The sequence below is a fragment of the Temnothorax curvispinosus genome, unplaced genomic scaffold (genome assembly GCF_003070985.1).
Source record: "Temnothorax curvispinosus isolate PA1 unplaced genomic scaffold, ASM307098v1 QBEX01004768.1, whole genome shotgun sequence".
In the NCBI taxonomy this organism is placed as follows: Eukaryota; Metazoa; Arthropoda; class Insecta; order Hymenoptera; family Formicidae; genus Temnothorax; species Temnothorax curvispinosus.
Genome location: NW_020214548.1, coordinates 49,543 through 71,823, shown reverse-complemented (window position 1 = coordinate 71,823; position 22,281 = coordinate 49,543). Strand labels below are relative to the sequence as shown.

General features: G+C 33.2%; 1 protein-coding gene across 1 annotated transcript in view; it reads left to right on the top strand.

Moving 5' to 3' along the window:
- Positions 1 to 22,281, top strand: part of LOC112453928 — a gene marked incomplete at its 3' end in the record, with an annotated part of 139,741 nt that overhangs the window by 68,370 nt on the left and 49,090 nt on the right. The window contains exon 7 of the mRNA XM_025014974.1: positions 16,522 to 16,602. Within this exon, the coding sequence (XP_024870742.1) occupies positions 16,522 to 16,602 (81 nt within the window). The remainder of the gene's footprint in view (positions 1 to 16,521; positions 16,603 to 22,281) is intronic.

Below are 22,281 nucleotides of genomic sequence, written 5' to 3'. Positions count from 1 at the left end.
TTATATTAGGTCCTCATAAGGGAAATATATAAGGTCATGAATAATGTAATGTTATGAATAATGTAATAATTATGTAATGTAATTATGTATAATAGGTATATTATGGTTGAAATGTCTTGACGATTAATCTGACCAAAACCAATGATCGATTAGACATAATTAAAGATTTTAAAGAAAAAACAGTTTCTTAACATTTCTTTTAATAGAGAAATGTTTTTTTATAAATCTGAGATATATTGCGAGCACGTGGTGATAGAAAAACTTGGAGCACGTGTATGCATCATACAGCAAAACATACAGCATACACGCATGCATGAGCACTAAAAAAAAATAAATTGCTCATGTTCGTTATACTTACGCTTACGCTTCTAAGTTATTAAAATTTTTTAAAATATATTTTTTAACTCATCAAATATAACACTAAGTCGAACACAGTGAATAAAGAGAATTACCGGAAATTTAACTCGGAACTGAATCAAAAAATTATTTAAAAAAACTAATTTCTATTTATTTATTTTTATACTACTTACTGTTTATCAGCAAAGGGTTGATTTCTTCCGTATAAAATGAAAAAAATTAAGAAAGAGAAGAATGTGAAAATATGCGGTTAGTGTCATGCGGTACAACTTCTGTGTGAGTCCATATCTATATTATATACAAGACTGCCAACTCCTACGAAATACATGGACCTGAAAAGTTATATATCTAAATCCAAATCCAAATTCAGGTAAATTACTGGAAAGGAAAGACTAGCTAGAGGGTGGGGATATGGAAGGACGCAAACAGATAGGTACATACAGTTGGGGAAAAAGGTTGTCTGGTTGAGTTTCGGAACGCATCCCATTTATATTTAATATTCAGCTACCTGTCAGCAATTATCAATTTATTGAATTTCATCAATTTCAAATTAAACTTTTGAGATTGTATAGCCAGAAATCCTTAAAATAACAAATATGTAATCTAAAGCTACAGTATATGAGTCGGAAAGTCTAACACATAAATTATAGTAGAAAAAATTATTTACCTTAATAGTCAAATTATGTCAAAGATAGACAAACTATAGGAAGATGACTTGCGTTAAAGGTAATGTGATGAAATCAAAAATCGAAAATGAAAATCGATGTGTCTGACATGAGTCAAATCAATAAACATAATGTGAGTCTAAACAATAAACAAAGTTGAACCCTGTAACGATGCAGCCCTCAGATCCATCGAACTCCCGGTCACCACCAGCCGGATGCCGCCCGACCGACCATCTGTCGGGCGAAGACAGAGCGCGGTGCGTCGCTCATAACAAGACACAAGATCGTGTGCGCGAGCAATTAGCGGCTCGCGGCATCGGAGCCCTCGGAGGTCCGACAAGCGCCGACGGGAACCGATCTTCGCCGAGTGCGAGAGCGCGGCCGAAACCGTGATTTCACACCGCTCCGCCCGGCGCGCGGCTCGCACGAAGATCAGAATATAAAACTTTAATACACGAGATGATATTACAATAAATATTATTATAAGAAATAAACTTCTTAGGATACTTTACAGGAAGCGCAGACAAACTGCAACGTAGTAGCTCCTTGGATTCATCCGAAGAGAGTTTCATACTCTGTGTGTTATTTGAATGACCTTTTAATAAAAGACAACGCGAGTATTTTTGTCCAAGAGGTTGCACATGACCAGGGATTACCTCACAAGAAGTCCCTGCACCGCTGCAAATAACATCGGCCCAAATTTATTTACATTATTAACAAAATAAAAGGATTTTAATATTACCTAATGTTGACAATAGTAATACCTTTTACAAATAACGCAAGATTCAGGTAAATTTTTTTGCAGATGAATTATATCCAAGTGTGCACTTTTCAAATCTGCTGTTGTTATCATCATTCTCACGGTATAAAAAGTACATGCAGTTAAACTTTTTTAACAGATTAGTTAAACTCTCGTTAGGATTTTTAGAAAGGATTAAATCTGATGTACCGATAAGCATCACAGCATTTAGCTTTGTGTAAGATTTAGGTGAGCTGTTCTCAAATACTAATCTAAGCATTTTAGTTTTAAAGTTACATGGATGCGATAAGGGTGGGGAAAATGATCTTGATGTTGGGGACACAATCTGAGACGATCCATTCCACAACTGATGCCACTGATTATTAGGATCTTGAGCCCAAATTTGAATTACGTTTCCAGGATTATATATTTCGTATAAAGAGATTCTGATTGGATATACAGCTTCATGAAACTCGATATCTTCAAAATAGAAAATATAATTATACTCTATAACCCAACTTATCTAACGATATCTTATTTATCAATTTAAATACTACACATTAATATAATTATTTTCTAGCTTTGCCTAATCAAAAAAATCTATATAAAATTAGCTGGCCATTGCAAAGGTTCTTATTTGTATTGCTATGTAGATGTTGAGATATCGACATCATTCTGAATTGACAAGTCAAAAAGTGCAAATACTACAAAATCTTATAGCGTAAATTTAGATTGCGATTATTTTGTATATGACAATATATAACAGATAATACCAGGAAATATACACATACCAACGATCCTGATCCATAGCTCCTAAAAGGTAAAGGTAATAGTCCTTCATAGTTTAGAGATTTGGGTGGCCCAATTATGTCAGGAGCAGTATGAAATATGCAGTATGAAATAACAGTGTAGCGGTCTTAGGAACAAATCTTTTCTTCACAAATTGATAGATGAAGTCAACACTATCCTCTTCTCCTACCGATACTTTGCCGATATAGGGATATCGATTATAACTCTCGCCAAATTGATAATGGGATGTCATACTTTCTCTCTAAAAGAAGAAGAAATGTATTATAATATTACATATTTATAATCATAGCATAAAGATTATATAATCTAAGTTTATCTTACTTTCATTTACGTTGCTAGTACTGACATTTTTGTCTGCCTGCATACGTGACGTAAACTATAGATTTTTAATACTCGCAGTGAATATTAGAACGCAGCATTTGTAAAAAAATATTTTAGTTAACATAACACAACTTATTCTACAGAGATTAATGTATAAGGTATCTATTTTTAAAAACACTACTTTTATTACAATTATTATTTTAACTTTTTTATTAACTAATTGTATACTTCTATTTTGGAATGTTATTTACATAAATAAAGTTTAAAATATGTCAAACTAAAAAATTTTGTCATTATATATTGCATTATTATTTTATTATAGAATAAATTATAAAAAATTATTGTATATGTTTTAATTTTGGTCTTTTTATATTCTTTATAACACTTTTTTATTTCTTGTGATCTAGGTATATACAGGGTGTCCGATAATAATCACCTCTTGTATGCAAGTAGAATGACAATTTTTTGTTACCTATAGCTTTCAAAAAGGAATAAAAGAAATAAAAATAATTGAAAAAATAAAAAAAGATCATATTACATGTTATTTACACTTATTTTTAATTTGAATATATATATAAAATAAATTGTGTGTCCTGGTGTATGTGTGTGGAATATAAACATGAACTGGTACCTTAAAATATCTCTTATACAGGGTGTTTAATTTAACCCGTCCACGCCAATATTTCGGAAACTATCAAAGTTAAGATCATTTTCAGCATGATAGAATCGTACCCTTCCGTACTGGTTTTCGAAGGGCATTGAGGGTGTCAAATTTTTTAAATAGAAACCTCGTACAAAAATATAATCGATAGGATTAAAAAAAACGAATTCAACAACCTATATTTTTATATGCTTATCGTAAAAATTAGGACCGCAGTGAATTTTTGAGAATAACCTGTGAAGAGTATCGATCATCAAAAATTCACTACGATCGTAATTTTCATGATAAACATATAAAAATATAGGTCGTTAGATTCATCTTTTCGAATCTATTGAGTGTTATTTTTATACGGAATTTATATAAAAAGACTAGCTGGTTACCCGGGCTTCGCCCCGGAGGACATATGTAATAAGACATGCAAATAGATGATAACGTATATTTACATTTAACGCCAATAAATTTCCGCATCATTTTTTTCTCTCTCTCTCTCTCTCTCGCTCTCTAAAATGCTATAAATTGAAAAATATTACTTTTTTATCGACTAAAGTTCAATTCCGTCGTATATAATTCTTTAAAATTTACTCAATTATTTCCTAAAAAATTGGAAAAATTTCGTAACCGATTCCCAAAAAAATACCGATTCCCAAAAAGATCGGTAACGAAAAACTATACAGTTTATAGCACTCCCCGGGAAATTCTACCCCTGTTTTATATACAATTCTTTAAAATTCGATCAATTATTTCCCGAAAAATTCGAAAAACTTCTGATACCGGTTCCCAAAAAGATCGGTAACAAAAAATTATATACTTTATAGCACTCCCCGAGAAATTCTACCCCTACTTTATGTACAATTCTTTGAGATTCGGTCATTCGGAATCGGTTTCCAAAACGATCGGTAACAAAAAATAGTAATAGTACATTTTATAGCACTCCCCGAAAAATTCTACCCCTACTTTATGTATAATTCTTTGAGATTCAATCAATTATTTCCCGAAAGAATTAAAAAAATTAGAAAAACCGATTTCCAGAAGATCGGTAACAAAAAACTATACACTCTATAGCACTCTCCGGAAAATTTTACTTCTATTTTATATGGTTTTAATACAAATTCGGTTCAATAGTTTTTAAGTTAAAAACGTTCAAACATACACCACCCATAAGAATTAAAAACATTGAAAAATCGGTTTTCAGAAAATAGATAACGAAAATCTGTACACTCTATAGCACTCCCCGGAAAATTCTACCCCTATTTTATATACTTTTGGTAAAAATTCGATCCAATAGTTTTTAAGTTAAAAACGTTCAAACATACATTTCTCGGGTGATGTATGTTTGAACATTTTTAACTTAAAAACTATTGGACCGAATTTTTGCCACAAGTATATGAAATAGGGGTAGAATTTTCAGGAGAGTGCTATAGAGTGTGTAGTTTTGACGTATATTACATTACCGCACCGTTTTGACTCGTGTATGGAATTGGCTATTTGCCGCACAGATGGCGCGCGCGTAATGGGCCACTTTCCACGCACGTGTGATATAATAGTCCTAACGCGAGCGTGAAATGGGCCGCTTTTCGCGCTTGTTTTGAGTGAGCAAAACGATCCATTTCTCCACTAGTTGAGAAATGGAGTTGATGGTTCACTCACCAACTTCACACACATTCAGAGTCGACCACTTTTCCCACTAGTTGTACAATATACTATTTTCCTAACGCGAGCGTGAAATGGGCCGCTTTTCGCGCTTGTTTTGAGTGAGCAAAACGATCCATTTCGCAATCGATGACGTAAGCGTTGAGAAATGGAGCCATTTCTTAACAGTGCAGAAATGAAATTGTAAAACAAGCGCGAAAAGCGGCCTGTTTTACGCTCTTGTTAGGAAAAATAGTATGAACAACTCATGGGAAGAAGAGTGGTCGAGCCCAAATGAGTGTGATGGTTCACTCACCAACTTCACACACATTCAGAGTCGACCACTTTTCCTACTAGTTGTACAATATACTATTTATCGATTTATTACTCACTGTTTATAAACGAAGCAGGTATGATTTTTTCCGTCTAAAATGAAAATGAAAGAGAAAATAATGTTGGGACATGCGATTGGTGACCGTACATTTCTGTGTGAGTCTATTTATATTATATACTAGATTGCCAAGTACCAACTCCTACGAAATACATGAATCCGAAAAGTACGTACAGAATTTATGCGCATGCGTTGTGTAAAAGATTCGAGTATGGTAGTCATATCTGATTGGTTGAATTTTAACATAAGAGAAGTAAAGGCTATAAGGGTCAGATGCAGATCTCCGTGCGTAACATCAGAATTACTGATTTATTGGTTGTTGTGATTTATATCAATCCGTTATACGTACGTTTCGGCTCAACTTATTTGAACCATTTTCAGCGGTATAAATTAAAATAAATTAAACGTTCTCCATACTACATTGGTGAGCTTACTGATTCGAACCAATGTAGTATGGAGAACGTTTAATTTATTTTAATGTATACCGCTGAAGATGGCTCAAAGTTGAGCCGAAACGTACGTATAACGGATTGATGTGAATCACAACAACCAATAAATCAGTAATTCTGATGTTACGCACGGAGATCTGCGTCTGACTCTAATTATAGCCTTTACTTCTCTTATTTTAATTTCGAGGGTTCTTATACTATTTTATTGAATTTCAACAGTACAATTATTAACTTATTTTGCAAATAAGTAAGAAATCTATTAATTCACAAACATAAAAAGTGTCGGCTAACATCATAAGTAAAATAAAATTGTTACAATAAAAAAAACTTACAAAATAAAAATTAATACACAAAGAAAATAAAAATTAAAAATTTAGAAACTTAAAATATAAAAATTAAAATACAAATACTAAATGGTAAAAAAAACACAAATACACTTAATGAAACAAAAATAAAATAAGACAGTTTTCCACTTCTAATAAAAGATTTTTTTTAAATAGAACCGGCTTTAAAAATTAAAAAGCTCTAAAAAGTATGTAAAAGATAAAAAAAATTAAAAAACTTTAAAAAGTATAAAATAATACTTTTAAAAATTTCTTTCAATTTTTTTTTAAATTAGTAATTATTAATTTGGCGCCAACTTCAAAAAATTGAAAGGAGTTCTTAAAAGTATTAAGTTTTTCATATTTTTTAGAATTTTTTTATTTTAAAAAAATTTTTCCATACTTTTTAGAGCTTTTTAATTTTTGAAGTTGGTTCTATTTAAAAAAAAAATTTTTTATTTTATACTTTTTTAAGTAAAATATTACTTTATAATAATAAAAACAAAAAAAATAGTAAAAGCTTTCTAAAAATTTAACACTATATAAATAATAAATATAAAATGAGATAATTATTTAGAAGGGCCTTTTCCGAATTTTGGCATTTTTTTGCGGCTCTCTTGGTAAAAATCTTTGTTGTGACTCCGACAGTGATAAACAAACGAGGAAATTCATTGAATATATAATCTACCTATTTTTTACCTATTTTTTTTTAAGTATTCTTCAACTTTTTACGCAAACTTTAATTTTCTTTTACTTGAAGGTACACATATTAACAAATTATTATTGCCCTTAGTATTGATACAAACTATTATACTTCTCAGTTACATTTGTTAATAAATTTTTATATAATAATTTAAAAAACGCGACGCTAAAACCATATTTATGTTTCCTAAAACATAAAATTGTACATATACTTTTCAATATACTAATAATTCTCTGCTTTAATGCATATCTATGTGAATATCTATGTTCAGCACAAATAGGTTTTTAGCTTGTTTGTGCTAAAAAAAATAAGGTTACGTATTCTTCGAGACTTGGGCCTCTCCGATTGATTATCACTGTTGGAGTCATAACAAGAACTTTTATACCAAGAGAACCGGAAAAAATATCAAAATTCGAAAAAAACTTTATTCTAAATAATTACTTAAAATAAAAACTTAAAAATAGTAATTGGTAAATAAAAGACAAATTTGAAAAATGTTAAAGTACCTAAAGATAAAAATAATAAACAAAAAAACAAAATACTTAAAAATTATTTGGTAAAAAAGACAGGTTTAAAATGTTTAAAGTAATAAAAAAGAAGTGTGCAAATTAGAAACTTGCACATTGCTTCTTCATCATTACAGAACGCTTCCAGTGCTTTTATTTTATTTCGCTCCTCATACAAAGCTCCTCTTATGAGGAAGTTTGTATTTTATTTGATGCATAATTATTAGTATTAGTTTGGCTTTCTCATAGAGGAAGCTTTATGAACGAAATAAATAGGAGCAATGGTAGCGATTTATAATGATGAGGAAGCAATATGTAAGTTTCTAACTTGCACATTTTTTTCATTTTAAATTGAACCTTTTTATTAATTGAAAAAGGGTCAGCTTATAATAGAGGCAAATTAGACCAAAAAAGTGCGTTATCTCGGAACCGGTTAAAACTACTCGGATTTGAACGGTTTTTTTTAAATGTAGGTAATTAAAAACACTAGGGGAGAGTGGGCTCCCTTGAGCCACGGGGTCCAATGTGACAGTGCGAGTTTTCTGTATTAACGTTCTGCAAAATAGTGACGGTGGTTATGAAAACTTTCGTTTTCAAAACATATAACTTCCATCAAAAAATTATGCCGAAATAAGCATATATACTTTAGTTAAAGGCAGATATGTAATTGGAGCCTTGCAAAGTAAATTTTTACTTGTCATAACTTTTTGATATTTATGGATTTCTAAGGATTCTACAGTTAAAAAAAAATTCATAAGACGTTCGTCGGGATCTAGGTTCAATACCAAAGTACGCACAAAAACGTTTAATTGTTTTGTATCTGAAATATTTACGATAAATAATATCAATGTTCAGTGGGGTCCAATGTGACGCAGGTTGATGGGGTCCTCTGTGCCACGCTTACAGAACTACGCTTATTTTCACTTTTTTTCACCCTTTAGTTACAGATCACATGTAATCGAGTCGCTGTGAGGCTTTGTTTTCAGTTTTCAATTAGATCTCTTCTACGTGTCACAGAATACCCTACCTTTCACATTACATGTCACAGTGTACCCTACACTATGGCTCAATCGATCCCACGCTTTTGGTCCACTGTGAAAAACGCAGCATTTCGAAATATCATTATTTTTGCAAAATATTTCTGAAAATTTACTTTTTAAATCATTTACAAACAAAGTTTATTATATTAAACATCGAATAGTCTCATTTATATTATAATAAAGTTATTAAAAATCATTTTTAATGTGATTTGAAAAAACGTGGTTTAAGGGTGTCCACTCTCCCCTACAATGTTTATGGGTTAAAAATTGACGCTTTAAATAGGAAATTCAAGAAAATTCCGAAAAATTGAAATTCTAAGACAAAACATTTTTTAAACGTACTAGCTTGCATTTTTTGCTTATAAACTTAAAATAATTATAAAAAAAAAGATTTTTCAGATAGTTAATTATGTTTTTATTGATTACAATTTATAAAATTTGAAATGTAATATTTTACAGAATAAAAAATAACATTACAAAAGTGAATAAATGTGATACAAAATATAAAAGTAGGTAAATAGTTTATATTGTTTCTTTACATAATGTTTAAATTTAAATGTTTAAATCTTTATATTTTAAATATTTTTTTAAACTTCTTTCTTGAGTTCATTTTCTACCAAAATCGTAGGGGAACAATTGGAGCAGTTTTCGCCGTTGCATCCTGAGTAAGCTAGTGAACAGAATAATCCCGTTTTCCTGCATCCGCAATTTCCTCCACATCTTGATTTGCATTTGCAAAAGATGATTTTTATCAATTTTTCAGGGGCAGGTTGCTGATTCATGAGATTTGGCATTAAAAAATTACCAATTTTTCATCCCCATTCGTTTGATATCAAATTATTACCTAACTATAATTGCGTTTGAAGATAAACTTTTTTTAAGTGTTCTAGAGCTGCATCTGCTGTGCACGGTAATTTGAATAATTGTACCTGAATATTTTCCGTTATGGCTGTGGTATAGCATTGATATCTATATTGGTTCAAATCGAGATCGGATGATGGAGCGCCGTATAAAGCAACAATGCATCTCACTCTAGCCTTAAAAATGTCCTCAACATGTTGATTTTCTTTTTGAATATTTCAGCAGCATCTTGCAAATCTTTTCGAGTTTCAAACTTAGATGCAAACTTATTTTTACCTTTGTTGTAGAATGCCGATGTCGTATCGCAGCCTGTAAAGGCATGTAGAAAAAGCACATGTTGTTTACACATTGGCATTTTATCGAGACTGACAGATGAATAGACTTTTTGTGGTATTTTTCCTCTTGGTGGTTTTAGAAAATATATTTCTTTTTCGTTTGGTGTCAAAAATCAAACGCGCAAAACATTTGCCTATTTTCCATCTCTTTCTACTATATAGACCTTGAAAAAAGGTCGTATACATTCTTCTACAACAGTACTTCCTTCACATAGTCTTTCGGTATTGATTTCTGGACATTATGTTGTATATTAACAATGTTTTTTATGTAAAAAGTTTTATAATTAAAATAAACCTGAAAATTTATTAAATAAACAATTAGTGTCAATTTTTAACCCATAAACATTGCAGTGTTTTTAATTACCTACATTTAAAAAAAAACGTTCGAATCCAAGTAGTTTTAACCGGTTCCGAGATAAAAACCTAATTTGCCTCCATTATTAGTAGCACAAAGTGGGGTTTTACAATTGACAATGTCAAATCGATGTTGACTTTGGGAGTTCAGGCTACATGGTCCATATATGGACTACGCATATGGACATTTGATTGTGTATAAAGCTGGATCTAATTAAGCAAAATTTTATAAAAAATGAACCCCTTTACCAATCATCGCCAAATTCAATACCAACCTTATTCCTTTAATGATACTCTACATTTAAAAAAATTGAGCCCGATATCTCAAAATTTACGGAAGTTAGAGCAACCACGGACATCAAATCTATACACACACACACACACACACACACACACACACACACACACACACACACGGACATTTTATAAAAATGTGATTTTTTGACGTTTTAGAACATTTTGAACACATTAGCAGAGAAAACTAAAAAAATTTGTTTTACTTCGGTCTTTTCTACCCCTATTTCATCTATGTATAAATCTTTAAGATTTGGTTGATTAGAACTAGCTTTATACGCGATCAAAGGTTCATATGCAAAGTTTACGAAAACAATGCTTCTTCTATGAAAAAGCAAAATTAGTGGAAAGTAAACCTATGTAGGTTAAACACTTAAATACTTTTAAAGCGCGTCACTAACCTATATAGGTTAGTTGACGCGCTTTAAACACTTAAACTTCTGAAGGTCACTCGGGATCATGACATTGACAACATATGTCAAGGTCAAGGTCATCGGAAGGTGGTCCCTATTACTGCATAATTACCGTTATTTATGCCTTCCAATACTCAAAATAGCTGCTATATTTTCCAAACTTTTTTTGTTAATAACTTTTTAACGAATAACGAGCGCGGGCTGAAACCTTCTGAAGGTCACTCAGGAGAGTGACCTTGACAACATACTAAAATATCAAGGTCATCCAAGGTGATCCCCTCCATCTATACAATTACCTATTTTTTAATAAAAATAAAAAAAATTAAAATTAAAAAAAATTTATTTTGCCATTATTCTAAAGTGTTCTTTAAACGATTTAATTTTGGTTTAAAAAAAGTTTTTCTATTTTTTATAGTTTCGGAGATCCGAAAGAGAAAAACCGATTTTCTTTAAAGGAGTGTTTCATTCCCTAAACACGCGTATAGGCATGTATAAAAAAATACATGTTTCTTATTTTCATCTAGAGAACAACATACTAAAAGCTTTTCAAAATCAGGAGGGACACTTCCGTGAGTTTTCTTGTTAGTATATTAGGGAAACCCAGGGCATAACGGGACCACGGGGTATAATGAGTCTAAATGGGTTATCGATATCTTTTTACAGAGATGCTGTCATGTAACGAAATGTATGGAAATTATTGCTCTTATATGTCTCTACTCGTGTGCTGTTATTAGTTTTCATATTATTTTTAGCTGAAAAATGTTACAAATTATTTAATGCGTATTATGGGTTGAGCCATAGAAGTGAGGTTAGCGCTAGTGGTTCTCCGAGCATGTAGGAGAAAGTACATGTAATAATTATTACCAAATAATTATTATTAATTGAAAATGAAACGATACATTTTTACATATATTGTGTGTCATGACAAATTATTTCCCAGTAAGCAAGAAACACTGCAAGAAGCATTTTAACTACATTACAGCAACGTTTTAACATTAATGCAATGTTGAAATGTTTCTGGATGTTTCTTGCTTACTGGGTTTTAACAAGTTTTAGACATTAATATATTTGAAAATTAAATAAGTTTTATAAGGTATCCCCCGCATAAAATCCATAGTAAGGTTAACTCACGTTTTCAAAAAATAATAATTCCGTTCTTTTAAACTATTCTTTTGTAGTAAAACTTGCATATTTTATAGGGGACATTTCAAAGAATATTTTAGTACAAAACAAAGTTTATTTATTTATTGTTAATATGTTGTATACTTGATTAAACCTTAGCGTTCTTATTGTCTCGTAAACGTGCCAAATAACTATTACATCACTACCTAGTTTAGGTACATATTAATAGTTTAGATGCATATGCATAAAGTTATGGCTGTGCTATAAAATAAGAGAAGTAAAAAAAATATTTTTTATAATACTTTATTTTTTTACGAATATTTATGTTGGCTTCTTTGTGTAAATTTTTTTTGTTCTGAATAAAGACAATCATATGTTCAAAAAATGGTATTTGAATCATTATTATAGGTTGAGTATAGGTAAAGACAAATGCAGGAATTTGGAAGATAATTAATCACATTCGAATGGTTTAACATATTAAAAATTAAAAATTACTTTTATGTACACAAAGAGTTCCTCTATCTATAGATACCTCGAGCTTTAATTTACCTCTCTTAGTTCAGGAAATATGAACCCAAACAAAAAATCCGTCTCAATCTACCCCACCATACCCTACGGGAAAATGGTTAAGGGAATCCTATACCAAAGGCCGAACTCTAACGATGCCGATAATTTCGATTGTTTTTTATGTTACCGGCCTATATCTGTCCTTGTATAGGCATAAACAGTATAGGATATAAACAAGAATAAACAAGGTTATAGTATACACACATACGCACGAATCGTAATATATACTGTACTCTTATATTAGACTCCTAATCTCGATTTAGAGAATTTACCAATATTCTTTCGTGTATTTCAACCCCAGGGAACTTGTTTTCAACGTTCGTACAAACTGTACAACTGTTATATGAAGTACATGTTATGATGAGTTGACAGCTCGTCTACAACTTGAGACGCCATATTGAGCTAAAAGTAGGTAAGAAAATCGGTAAATCTGTAATTCAGTAATTATTTCTGGTTTTTCACATAAAAAAGAATTTCCTGGGATCATTGATCTGCAATCGTGGAGAAGCATTTTCAATTCTATCAAATTAATGCGACGAAAGACTAAAACTACGAAAATAGTAATTTTGTCAGTAATACAGACGGATAGGATCCCTTTACCTTTAAACGTTTTCCAGATTTTCAAAATTTTCATATTCTTTTTTTACAACTTTGACACCTAGTATTTTGGAGACTAAGCAGTTTAGAACACATATATTTATGGTATCTTTTCTTTTTAAAATAAACCAAGGAATATCTCCTTTAAGTGTGTGTATTTACTTAGGAAATACTCTGTATATAACTATATATAAATAAATTTTACCTTTAAAGATTTTTTGGAAATCTAAAAAAAACTAATTTCCTTAGTTCTATCTGTGTTATTTTTGCAATCTTTTACAGGGCAAATCTATCCATCATCACCTATATATATATATATTTTTCAATTTAATATTATATTATTACATTTACAGATATTGCTGCACATAAATGTTGCTCAAAACAACAATGTCAGCAATGCCAAACAATATTCTTCGCGAAAATAAGGATGGTGCTTTATCCGCAACTACTTTACCTTTACCTACTTAAGAACTTAACAACCTAAAAACTACTTTAACACTAACCAGGATGCATTACGTGGAACTCGTGGAAGTACAGTTCGCTAGCTTAGCATCCCTTAACAGAGATCAGGACTCCACAGTTTGTCACTCACTGTGGTATTTAGTGACTCAAATTCTCTCTGTCGTGTGTGTATGTATGTATGTGTGTGTGTGTGTGTGTGTGTGTGTGTGTGTGTGTGTGTGTGTGCGCGCGCGCGCGCGCGTGCGTACGTGTGCGTGCATGTGTATGCATGCGCGTGTGTGTGCGTGTGTGTGCGTATGCATGTGCGTGTATGTGCACGCGCGCACAACAGAGAGGGTTTGGAGTCACTAAATACCACTGAAGTGACGAACTGTGGAGTCCTGATCTCTGTCAAAGGAAGCTAAGCGAACTGTACTTTCACGAGTTCCACGTAATGCATCCTGCACTGAGAAAAAGGTTTCTTTATGCCAATTAAATATATTTGGTTGAAACTTTTCTAAAATATTTATTTCAAGCAAACAAATTATATTTAATATAAATGAATGTTTTGTTGGTATTGCTAATTTACTTTATCATTCATATTTGTGTCAACTCGGCGATATAGTTGACATGATTTATTTCATACAAATGTGTGTAGATGTTGGATCAAATAAAGTTCGTTCTTTTGAGTGAAACGAATGCGATTTGTTGAGCCAACTTTATATTTCTTAATAGATAAGAAATCTTGCATTGTTTCGTGCTCGGTTCCGTGGCGCGTAATGCTGCGTTCGGCTCGCGCCCGCTACGCGGCGCATCGCCAGGATCCTTTCGCGTAATTAAGATTCAACATCGACTCCTATATCTAGGACAGCTCGGCAGGGTTTCTCCAGCGACGTCCAGCGTTCTCTAGTTCGCCAGTCAGAGCGTGCTCACTAGCAGGGCCTCTGACATAACCAAATATATATATATATATATATATATATATATATATATATATATATATATATAATTACAAACGTCGACGCGGATTTTCAGCAAAATAAAATTATTTACTGTTAAAAAATATTTAATTGATATTATTTAGTGCTAAATTCAAATTCCTTACCTAATAATAAATCTCCGTTAATGTAACAAAATATACTTTTGTGCCAAAATTATATTCCTTAACTATTAAGAAATATTCAATTGATGCAAAAAGATATTTGTTCGTGCCAAAATCAGATTCATTAACTATTAAAGTACATTAATTTGGGGCAACAGAATATTCACTATTATCACAAACCAACGATTCCATTAATTCAACAAAATATTCGATTCGCCGTATCCAACCATGCCATTTATTATCTGTTAATGAGCCTTATTTAGTCCAAAGAAACCTTTTTCTCAGTGTGGTTAATGCTAAAGTTCTTTACATGCAGAATGTACTTACAATTCTGATTAACATCATGGTTTTAATTATTACTATTACGTATGTGGATAACGTCATTTTTTACTGTGTTTAAGCCATTCTAGCAATATTCCCACCACTTCTCGGACAAATGATTGTTATTTCTTGTCATTTGAGGACCCAAATAATGATTTTTCAAGGTCTATTCACTTTACGCTTAGGGGCTAAAATTGACTCTTAACATGCTCCTTTAAAAATGATGTACGTAATTGAAAGTAATTGAAAATATGCATTAATTCTCTTAACGTATAACTATAGACCTTTACAATCTCCGTAGAATTAGGTCACAACTTGTTTTAGAAAAAGAAATATGATTAAATAAACAAAATTTTCAATTTTACTTAATTAAAAAAATTTTGTTTTGATATTTTGTAAATAGCTCTCGTGCAAAAGCTTTTTTGCTTTCTAACATATTCTGAGATTCTAAACTATCAATTTAAAAAAAAAATTTGCCCTATACATGTGCGCAATAATGCTTGTAGGCAATCGGGAATGTCTGCAAACAAAGCTGTCGGCAAAATGTTGTGAGCAAACGAAGCTGTTGGCAATCGAGAATGTAGGCAAACGGAACCCCCCCCCCCACACGCATTAATTTAATTAATTCAAATTACGATTAAAACCTGCGAGTATCAGCGTTGTGTACGTATCGATTTCACGTATCGATTTGTGTGCTTAAAATACTATACGTTCGCATCAATAAGAAGAGACAGAGAGACGATAGACATTCTCGACTTCAGCCTTGACTGACGAGTGCAGTGATAATAATAATTACCGTAGTAATCCTCAACAGGTATTCTCACCGCTGAAATCCCATCCCATTGTCCTTAGAAAACGTTACGGCTGCCACGGGCAGCCAATATTAGCTTACGCCAACGACGAAGACAGAACTTCGCGGTTTTTATGAATAAACTTTCCTCCTTTTATTACCAAGATCAGCGCGAAGCCTTCTACAATAGCGCGGTTGAGATATTGATGAATATACAATATACTTATATATAATATCTCGAGGGACATATTAAATATCGTGGGTAAGTAAAAGATTAAGCCTAGAGAGAAGCATCAGGCTTTGCCTGCTTGTCAATATTACACCAAAAAATAAAATCCAAAAATTTTTTGGATTTATTATTTTTTTATGCTGTACTTAACAAATATATTTAATAATTATAAAAGTACTAAATAATGCTAAATAAAATTACTACGAACAAATAAAATTGTATAAGGAAAAAATGCAGAAAAAAATCGCAGAAAAGAAAATGAAATAAATCTGATCTCGTTCCATAGTAATCCGTATAGCTTTTAAGAATATTTAAACTAGTAGTTTTTTAACTTAAATTTTCCATTAATTAATATTTTTTCTAACGTCTTTCCTCGCACATATTTCTTGTTACAAATTGTCATTAAATGTATGAGTAACGATAGAAAGTCATAATTTATAAAAATTAACAAAAAGCTATAACCATCAATTAATTTTTAATCTGATAAAATAATTGTTCCAGACCGCGCTACACACCGGAGTTGGCGCCCAGCAGCAGCTATTGGAACCCAGAATGGCGCAATTGGAGACCTTAGAGGCTAAGGTAATGAAAAATCCTTAAATCTTGTAATTTTCCAAAAAATTGGAAATGTTCCTCGCAAAACTATTACCGCGGAGATTCCGATTGTATCCCAAAGTGAAATGGCGCGCGAGAACTCGTGCGATAAGAAGTCATCCCGCGTCAGCCCACGGCACTTCTCCTGGTCCTCGGTATCCTTTTTGCTTTTCTTTCCCCCCCCCCTGCCTGCCGGCGATGCTGACCGTCCTGTGGGAGCTGTTTTTAGTGGTACCATCAGAAAAAACCAAAGGCGATGTTTCGCGGTTATTGGCGAGTCGGTATTATAGCCCGCTGGTTTCTTAAGCCTGTCCGGCCAATGATTTATATGCAGATCCGTGAACCGAACCCCGTTTGATGCGGAGATCCTCGGACCCAAACTCGGTGACCGGTTGGGGAGGTGGCGAAGGGAAACCAGAGGCCCCTGCTCGCATCGGTACCATTAAAAGTTCCCCGGCACGAACGTCCAGTGGCGCAGCATCCGCAAGAACCACTCGAGTTTTTGCCCGAGATGCAACAAGAACGTTAGATCGAGCGTGCAGCGCTCGCGAACTCATTTTTCGACATAACGACGCTTTTATATATATTTTTTTCTCTTCTTTATTCTGAACATCATTTAAGTCGTCAGATTCCTCGCGCCTGATTGCAGTGAAGGGTAGGCTGAAATTGAAAATTATGCGGGCCGCGACGCACTATTATCTGCTTCACGACTTTCACGTGTTTTTTCATAAACTACGAAACGGCAACGCTTTGCTTCTGCAAAATGCAGGAAGCTTTCTTTATTAGCTCCGATAATACTGCGGTCGCGAAAGTAAAAGTGTGGCGTGCAAAAACTTGCTTATACACTGAGAAAAAGGTTTCTTTATGCCAATTAAATATATTTGGTTGACACTTTTCTAAAATATTTATTTCAAGCAAACGAATTATATTTAATATAAATGAATGTTTTGTTGGTATTGCTAATTTACTTTATCATTCATATTTGTGTCAACTCGGCGATATAAAATTGACATGATTTATTTCATACAAATGTGTGTAGATGTTGGATCAAATAAAGTTCGTTCTTTTGAGTGAAACGAATGCGATTTGTTGAGGAGCCAACTCTATATTTCTTAATAGATAAGAAATCTTGCTTTGTTTCGTGCTCGGTTCCGTGGCGCGTAATGCTGCGTTCGGCTCACGCCCGCTACGCGGCGCATCGCCAGGATCCTTTTGCGTAATTAAGATTTAACATCGACTCCTATATCCAGGACAGCTCAGCAGGGTTTCTCCAACGTTCTCTAATTCGCCAGTCAGGGCGTGCTCACTAGCAGGGCCTCTGACATAACCAAATATATATATATATATATATATAATTACAAACGTCGACGCGGATTTTCAGCAAAATAAAATTATTTACTATTAAAAAATATTTAATTGATATTATTTCGTGCTAAATTCGAATTCCTTACCTAATAATAAATCTCCGTTAATGTAACAAAATATACTTTTGTGCCAACATTATGTTCCTTAACTATTAAGAAATATTCAATTGATGCAAAAAGATATTTGTTCGTGCCAAAATCAGATTCATTAACTATTAAAGTACATTAATTTGAGGCAACAGAATATTCACTATTATCACAAACCAACGATTCCATTGATTCAACAAAATATTCGATTCGTCGTATCCAACCATGTCATTTATTATCTGTTAACGAGCCTTATTTAGTCCAAAGAAACCTTTTTCTCAGTGTACACATAAGGCGGGACAAACGTGGGGTTAATCAAGGGGAGATGTAAATCAGGAAAATACCGTTTTGCAAAATTATTTAAAACCGTAAATGTACGGGCTCTCTCTCTATCTCCGTTCTAATAATTCCGATACCATTGGAATGCATTTGGCTTTATCAAGATCTGTGTTAATATAAACTATGATTTAATTAAGGTGTTACATACCTTTGACAGGCCTTTATAGGTCAACATTTTTCGAAACAAATTTTTATTGTGGGTAAAATTATGTCTTATTAGAAAATGAAAATAAACGGCGATACGAGTCAGGCGCGGTACGTGGTGCGCAAGTAAAGAAATTAATAGTTACAGAAGTAACGAATTACAATGTATATAATATACATATACCACCTATATTCCAACTTAATAAACTGCGCGCCGATTATTTGTCGGACTTGAAACACCTATTGTTGGAACATTAATACCCTTCCCTCCCCGGAATTAAATCGACGATTTAATTATTTTTAAAAAACTGTAAAGAATTTATTGCGAAAAATATTACCTCAGCCAGGATTCGAACCTGAAACCTCCTTCATTCCGTGAAAGACGTCGTACCAATTCGACTACCGAGGCATGTAGTAATATTTATTGCAATAACCGGTTAATAATAGTTACAAACGCATTGTTTTTAGCCTGCGTAAATTCAAATATGTCGTAAACCAATTTGCATGAAATTTTTTATAGCTACTTTCAATACAATAATCTAGTCCTTCACATAAGATTTTTTGCTATTTATGGCTTAGTTTTTTTTATAAATAAAAGAATAACCAATTTTAGTTCAAAAATCGCATTTTTTGCTACAAATCGCTGTCATTTGTTAAAAAATCAATATTTTTAAAATCGGCTATGACAAAGACTAGAGGTATTTCTGCAATGGTACCGCGAACGGCGTTTTTACAAACACCATTCGGGAAAATAGCTGTCAGAACCTCAAGTTTTAATATTTTTTATTGAAATTTTCAGGAGATATTCTCAAAAGACTACTCTACAAGACATGTATTTTTATTTTTTAATAAAACATAATTAAAATATTTACAATAAATGCGTAACTCTTTAAGCTGTTTTTTCTCTAAAGAGCTAATATTTGAGATATTAAATTTATCTTGGTCATATGTTCTCCTCCTTCCTCACTTTCGTCGTAAATCACCGCATCTGTAAATATCTATGTTATCCTACGCGCGATAAATCAGAATTGCTCACCGACGAGCAAATATTTGACCAAAAAAAATCGGTGCAGCTAATTTATCCGATTGTACAAGACCGCCACGGAACACGAGGGGGATTATCGATTACATTTTCACTTAATAGCAGCGTTGCGATGACGGAGCGCCGTAGTCCACTAATAAATGGCCGCGCTACTTATAGTTAGACGTAGCCTTCCCCACCGGAAAAAATCGTCGCAACCACACCCCGATCGCCGCCGGGCGATGTTGAGGTACAAGTTGAAATAATACCACGAGCTAATTAGCATAAGTACAATCGCCTGCCTCGTGTAATGGACTCTTAATGCGACGTTATCAATCACGACTCGTCCGTACGCGTTTTACTCCGTTATCAAAAAATGACAGTATCGTTATTTGATAAAGATACGATGCGATTCGTGGGTGATGATCTCGGATTGCCGGTGCAAACGTCAATAACTATAATTCGAAACAGGCTGAACAGGCCATTTTTCGAACTTTATTTAATTATAGAAACAAATGCAAAAGTCCACAGGACGGATTTCTTTTAGACTTTCTGGAAATTTTGCCAGCATTATTGACTGTATCCAACGGAGAGATATACGCAAACGTAAAAAAGAATAAAGAGTATTTATCGTCCGCGCAATATTTACTTGTGTTTGCATGTTTATCTGTTTGATTAGACATATATGATTAATATTTACTTTCGTAGAAAAGAGCGGATTTCTGATGACAGAAAGGAGATGCAAATGCCTCGCAATGCTTAACTTCCTCGGCAAGAGGAAGCTTTTCAGGAGTCGGATAGCGTATATACTCCGTGTTCTAATTTATAGCTCTGTCGCATAATACACATCGCGAGATAGCATCCGCTCTGTTATTCCGATGCCTGACCACCTCTAATCTCGTTCTTTAAACCTCGTCGCATCTTTACTTTGCTTCAACTCCGGATCGACGAATAGCGAGTCCCCATTTACACCCAGTTCGCGCGTCCATCCGTATCGAATAGTATTTTGATAAATGCTGCACATATCCGTCGATCATTATTAATCGTCCACGTTCGACGAGCCCTTCTTCTTGCGACGTGGACGTGGACCCGTCGACCGGGACAACCGACACGCCTTCGTACCACCGAGGCAGCCAAACAATCCGGTTTCCTAACCAGCGTCGTTAAGTTCGCGTTCCTGGCCGTATCTCCTTGCTCATTGTATAACAGAAGTTCGATATCGGACGACTTCAACTTCGGAAGTCACATTGCTCGACGGTGTGACATTGTGTTGCCTTCGACGCGACTGGTTTTTCCATTTAAATGGAGAACGCACTCTTTAAAAGTCAAAGAGCGGAATATCGCACTCAAATCGAGTGCAAATGTAACGAAAACTGAAAATTGAACCTGTGCACATATTTTCTCGTTTGTAATTGGATTCGAGTAGGACATTACTTATTCGTGTGTCTGCTGCTTAAAACGGAAAACAGATTTTTCTCGATTGAGTGCAGTTGCATTTATATAACGTAAACGGATTTAAAAAGAGGAAAGCGTTTTTGAGCTCCCAACTTGTTCCATACGAAATCCACCGCGATATTTACGCTCGAGCAGATCCACACGACGCGACGCGTCGCGTTTGCTTTCGCGAAGCGAACATAGCGACGTAGAGATGAGGCAAAGAAGACGCGGGTACGCCGCGTGCTGGGGGCCACGATATGAATAATGAAAAAGAACGTCGAGATTCGAAGACTCGAGGAGGTTGCGTCTACATCGGTGGGAATCAGTCCAAGAGACGAGGACGCTTTTAAGATGGTTGATCCCCGGCAGGTAAGAAAGGATCTTTTATCCTTGCGCTCCCGTGCGACATGGAAATATCTTGAAAAATTTGCTCCAATTTCATTATGCCAAACAGCACGATCGTCAGGAATATTAGGGAAAGGATAATTTTTGTCACGTCCGTAAAGAATTTTCACGAGTAGCAACATGTCGCATGAATATGAATTAAAAGCCTTTTAAAATGGAAAATTTATTATTATATAAGCAATTTGTAATTAATATATATAGGTATTTATTTAACGTCTTGCATTAAAGTAAAAAATATATTCCATATTTATTTCAAATTATTCATTAAAAATATATCCATAAAAAACGTTTCATAATAATACTTTTGCAAGACGCTAAACATTTGTTATTTTAGCAATCAATTGCAGAAATATTATATCGTCCTAATAGCGATAAGCATTTAAAATATTTCTAACGACTCAATCAAAGTACTATACAAAAATTCAGTACTTCAAATATTATTCAAAATCGGAAATTTTTAAAAGTCTTAAAAAATCTTGAAACTTTCAAATGTCTTGAAGCTCTTAAGGAGGGTGATTGCTCAAATCAATTTAATAAGAATTAGTTTAAATTTAGAGAGGATATTCATTTGTGGGAATCTGTCGTCCATGCCAAAGTTGAAGACAATAATTATCTGCATGGTTGTCGAGTAATTAATTATTTAAGTAATATATATACTCTTATCTCTCTCTTATACACGGGCGACATAGCAAAAATGTTACCTAACCTGTAATGTAACTCTCGAAAGCATATTAAAAATGATAAGAATTTAATGAAAATAGGTGCGAATAATTCTTTACATATTTAGGAAAAACTTTTCTCGAAGACTGAAATGATTTGTCTATTACATAGTTATCAAGAAATTGTAAAAATAAAACAGGACCACATTTA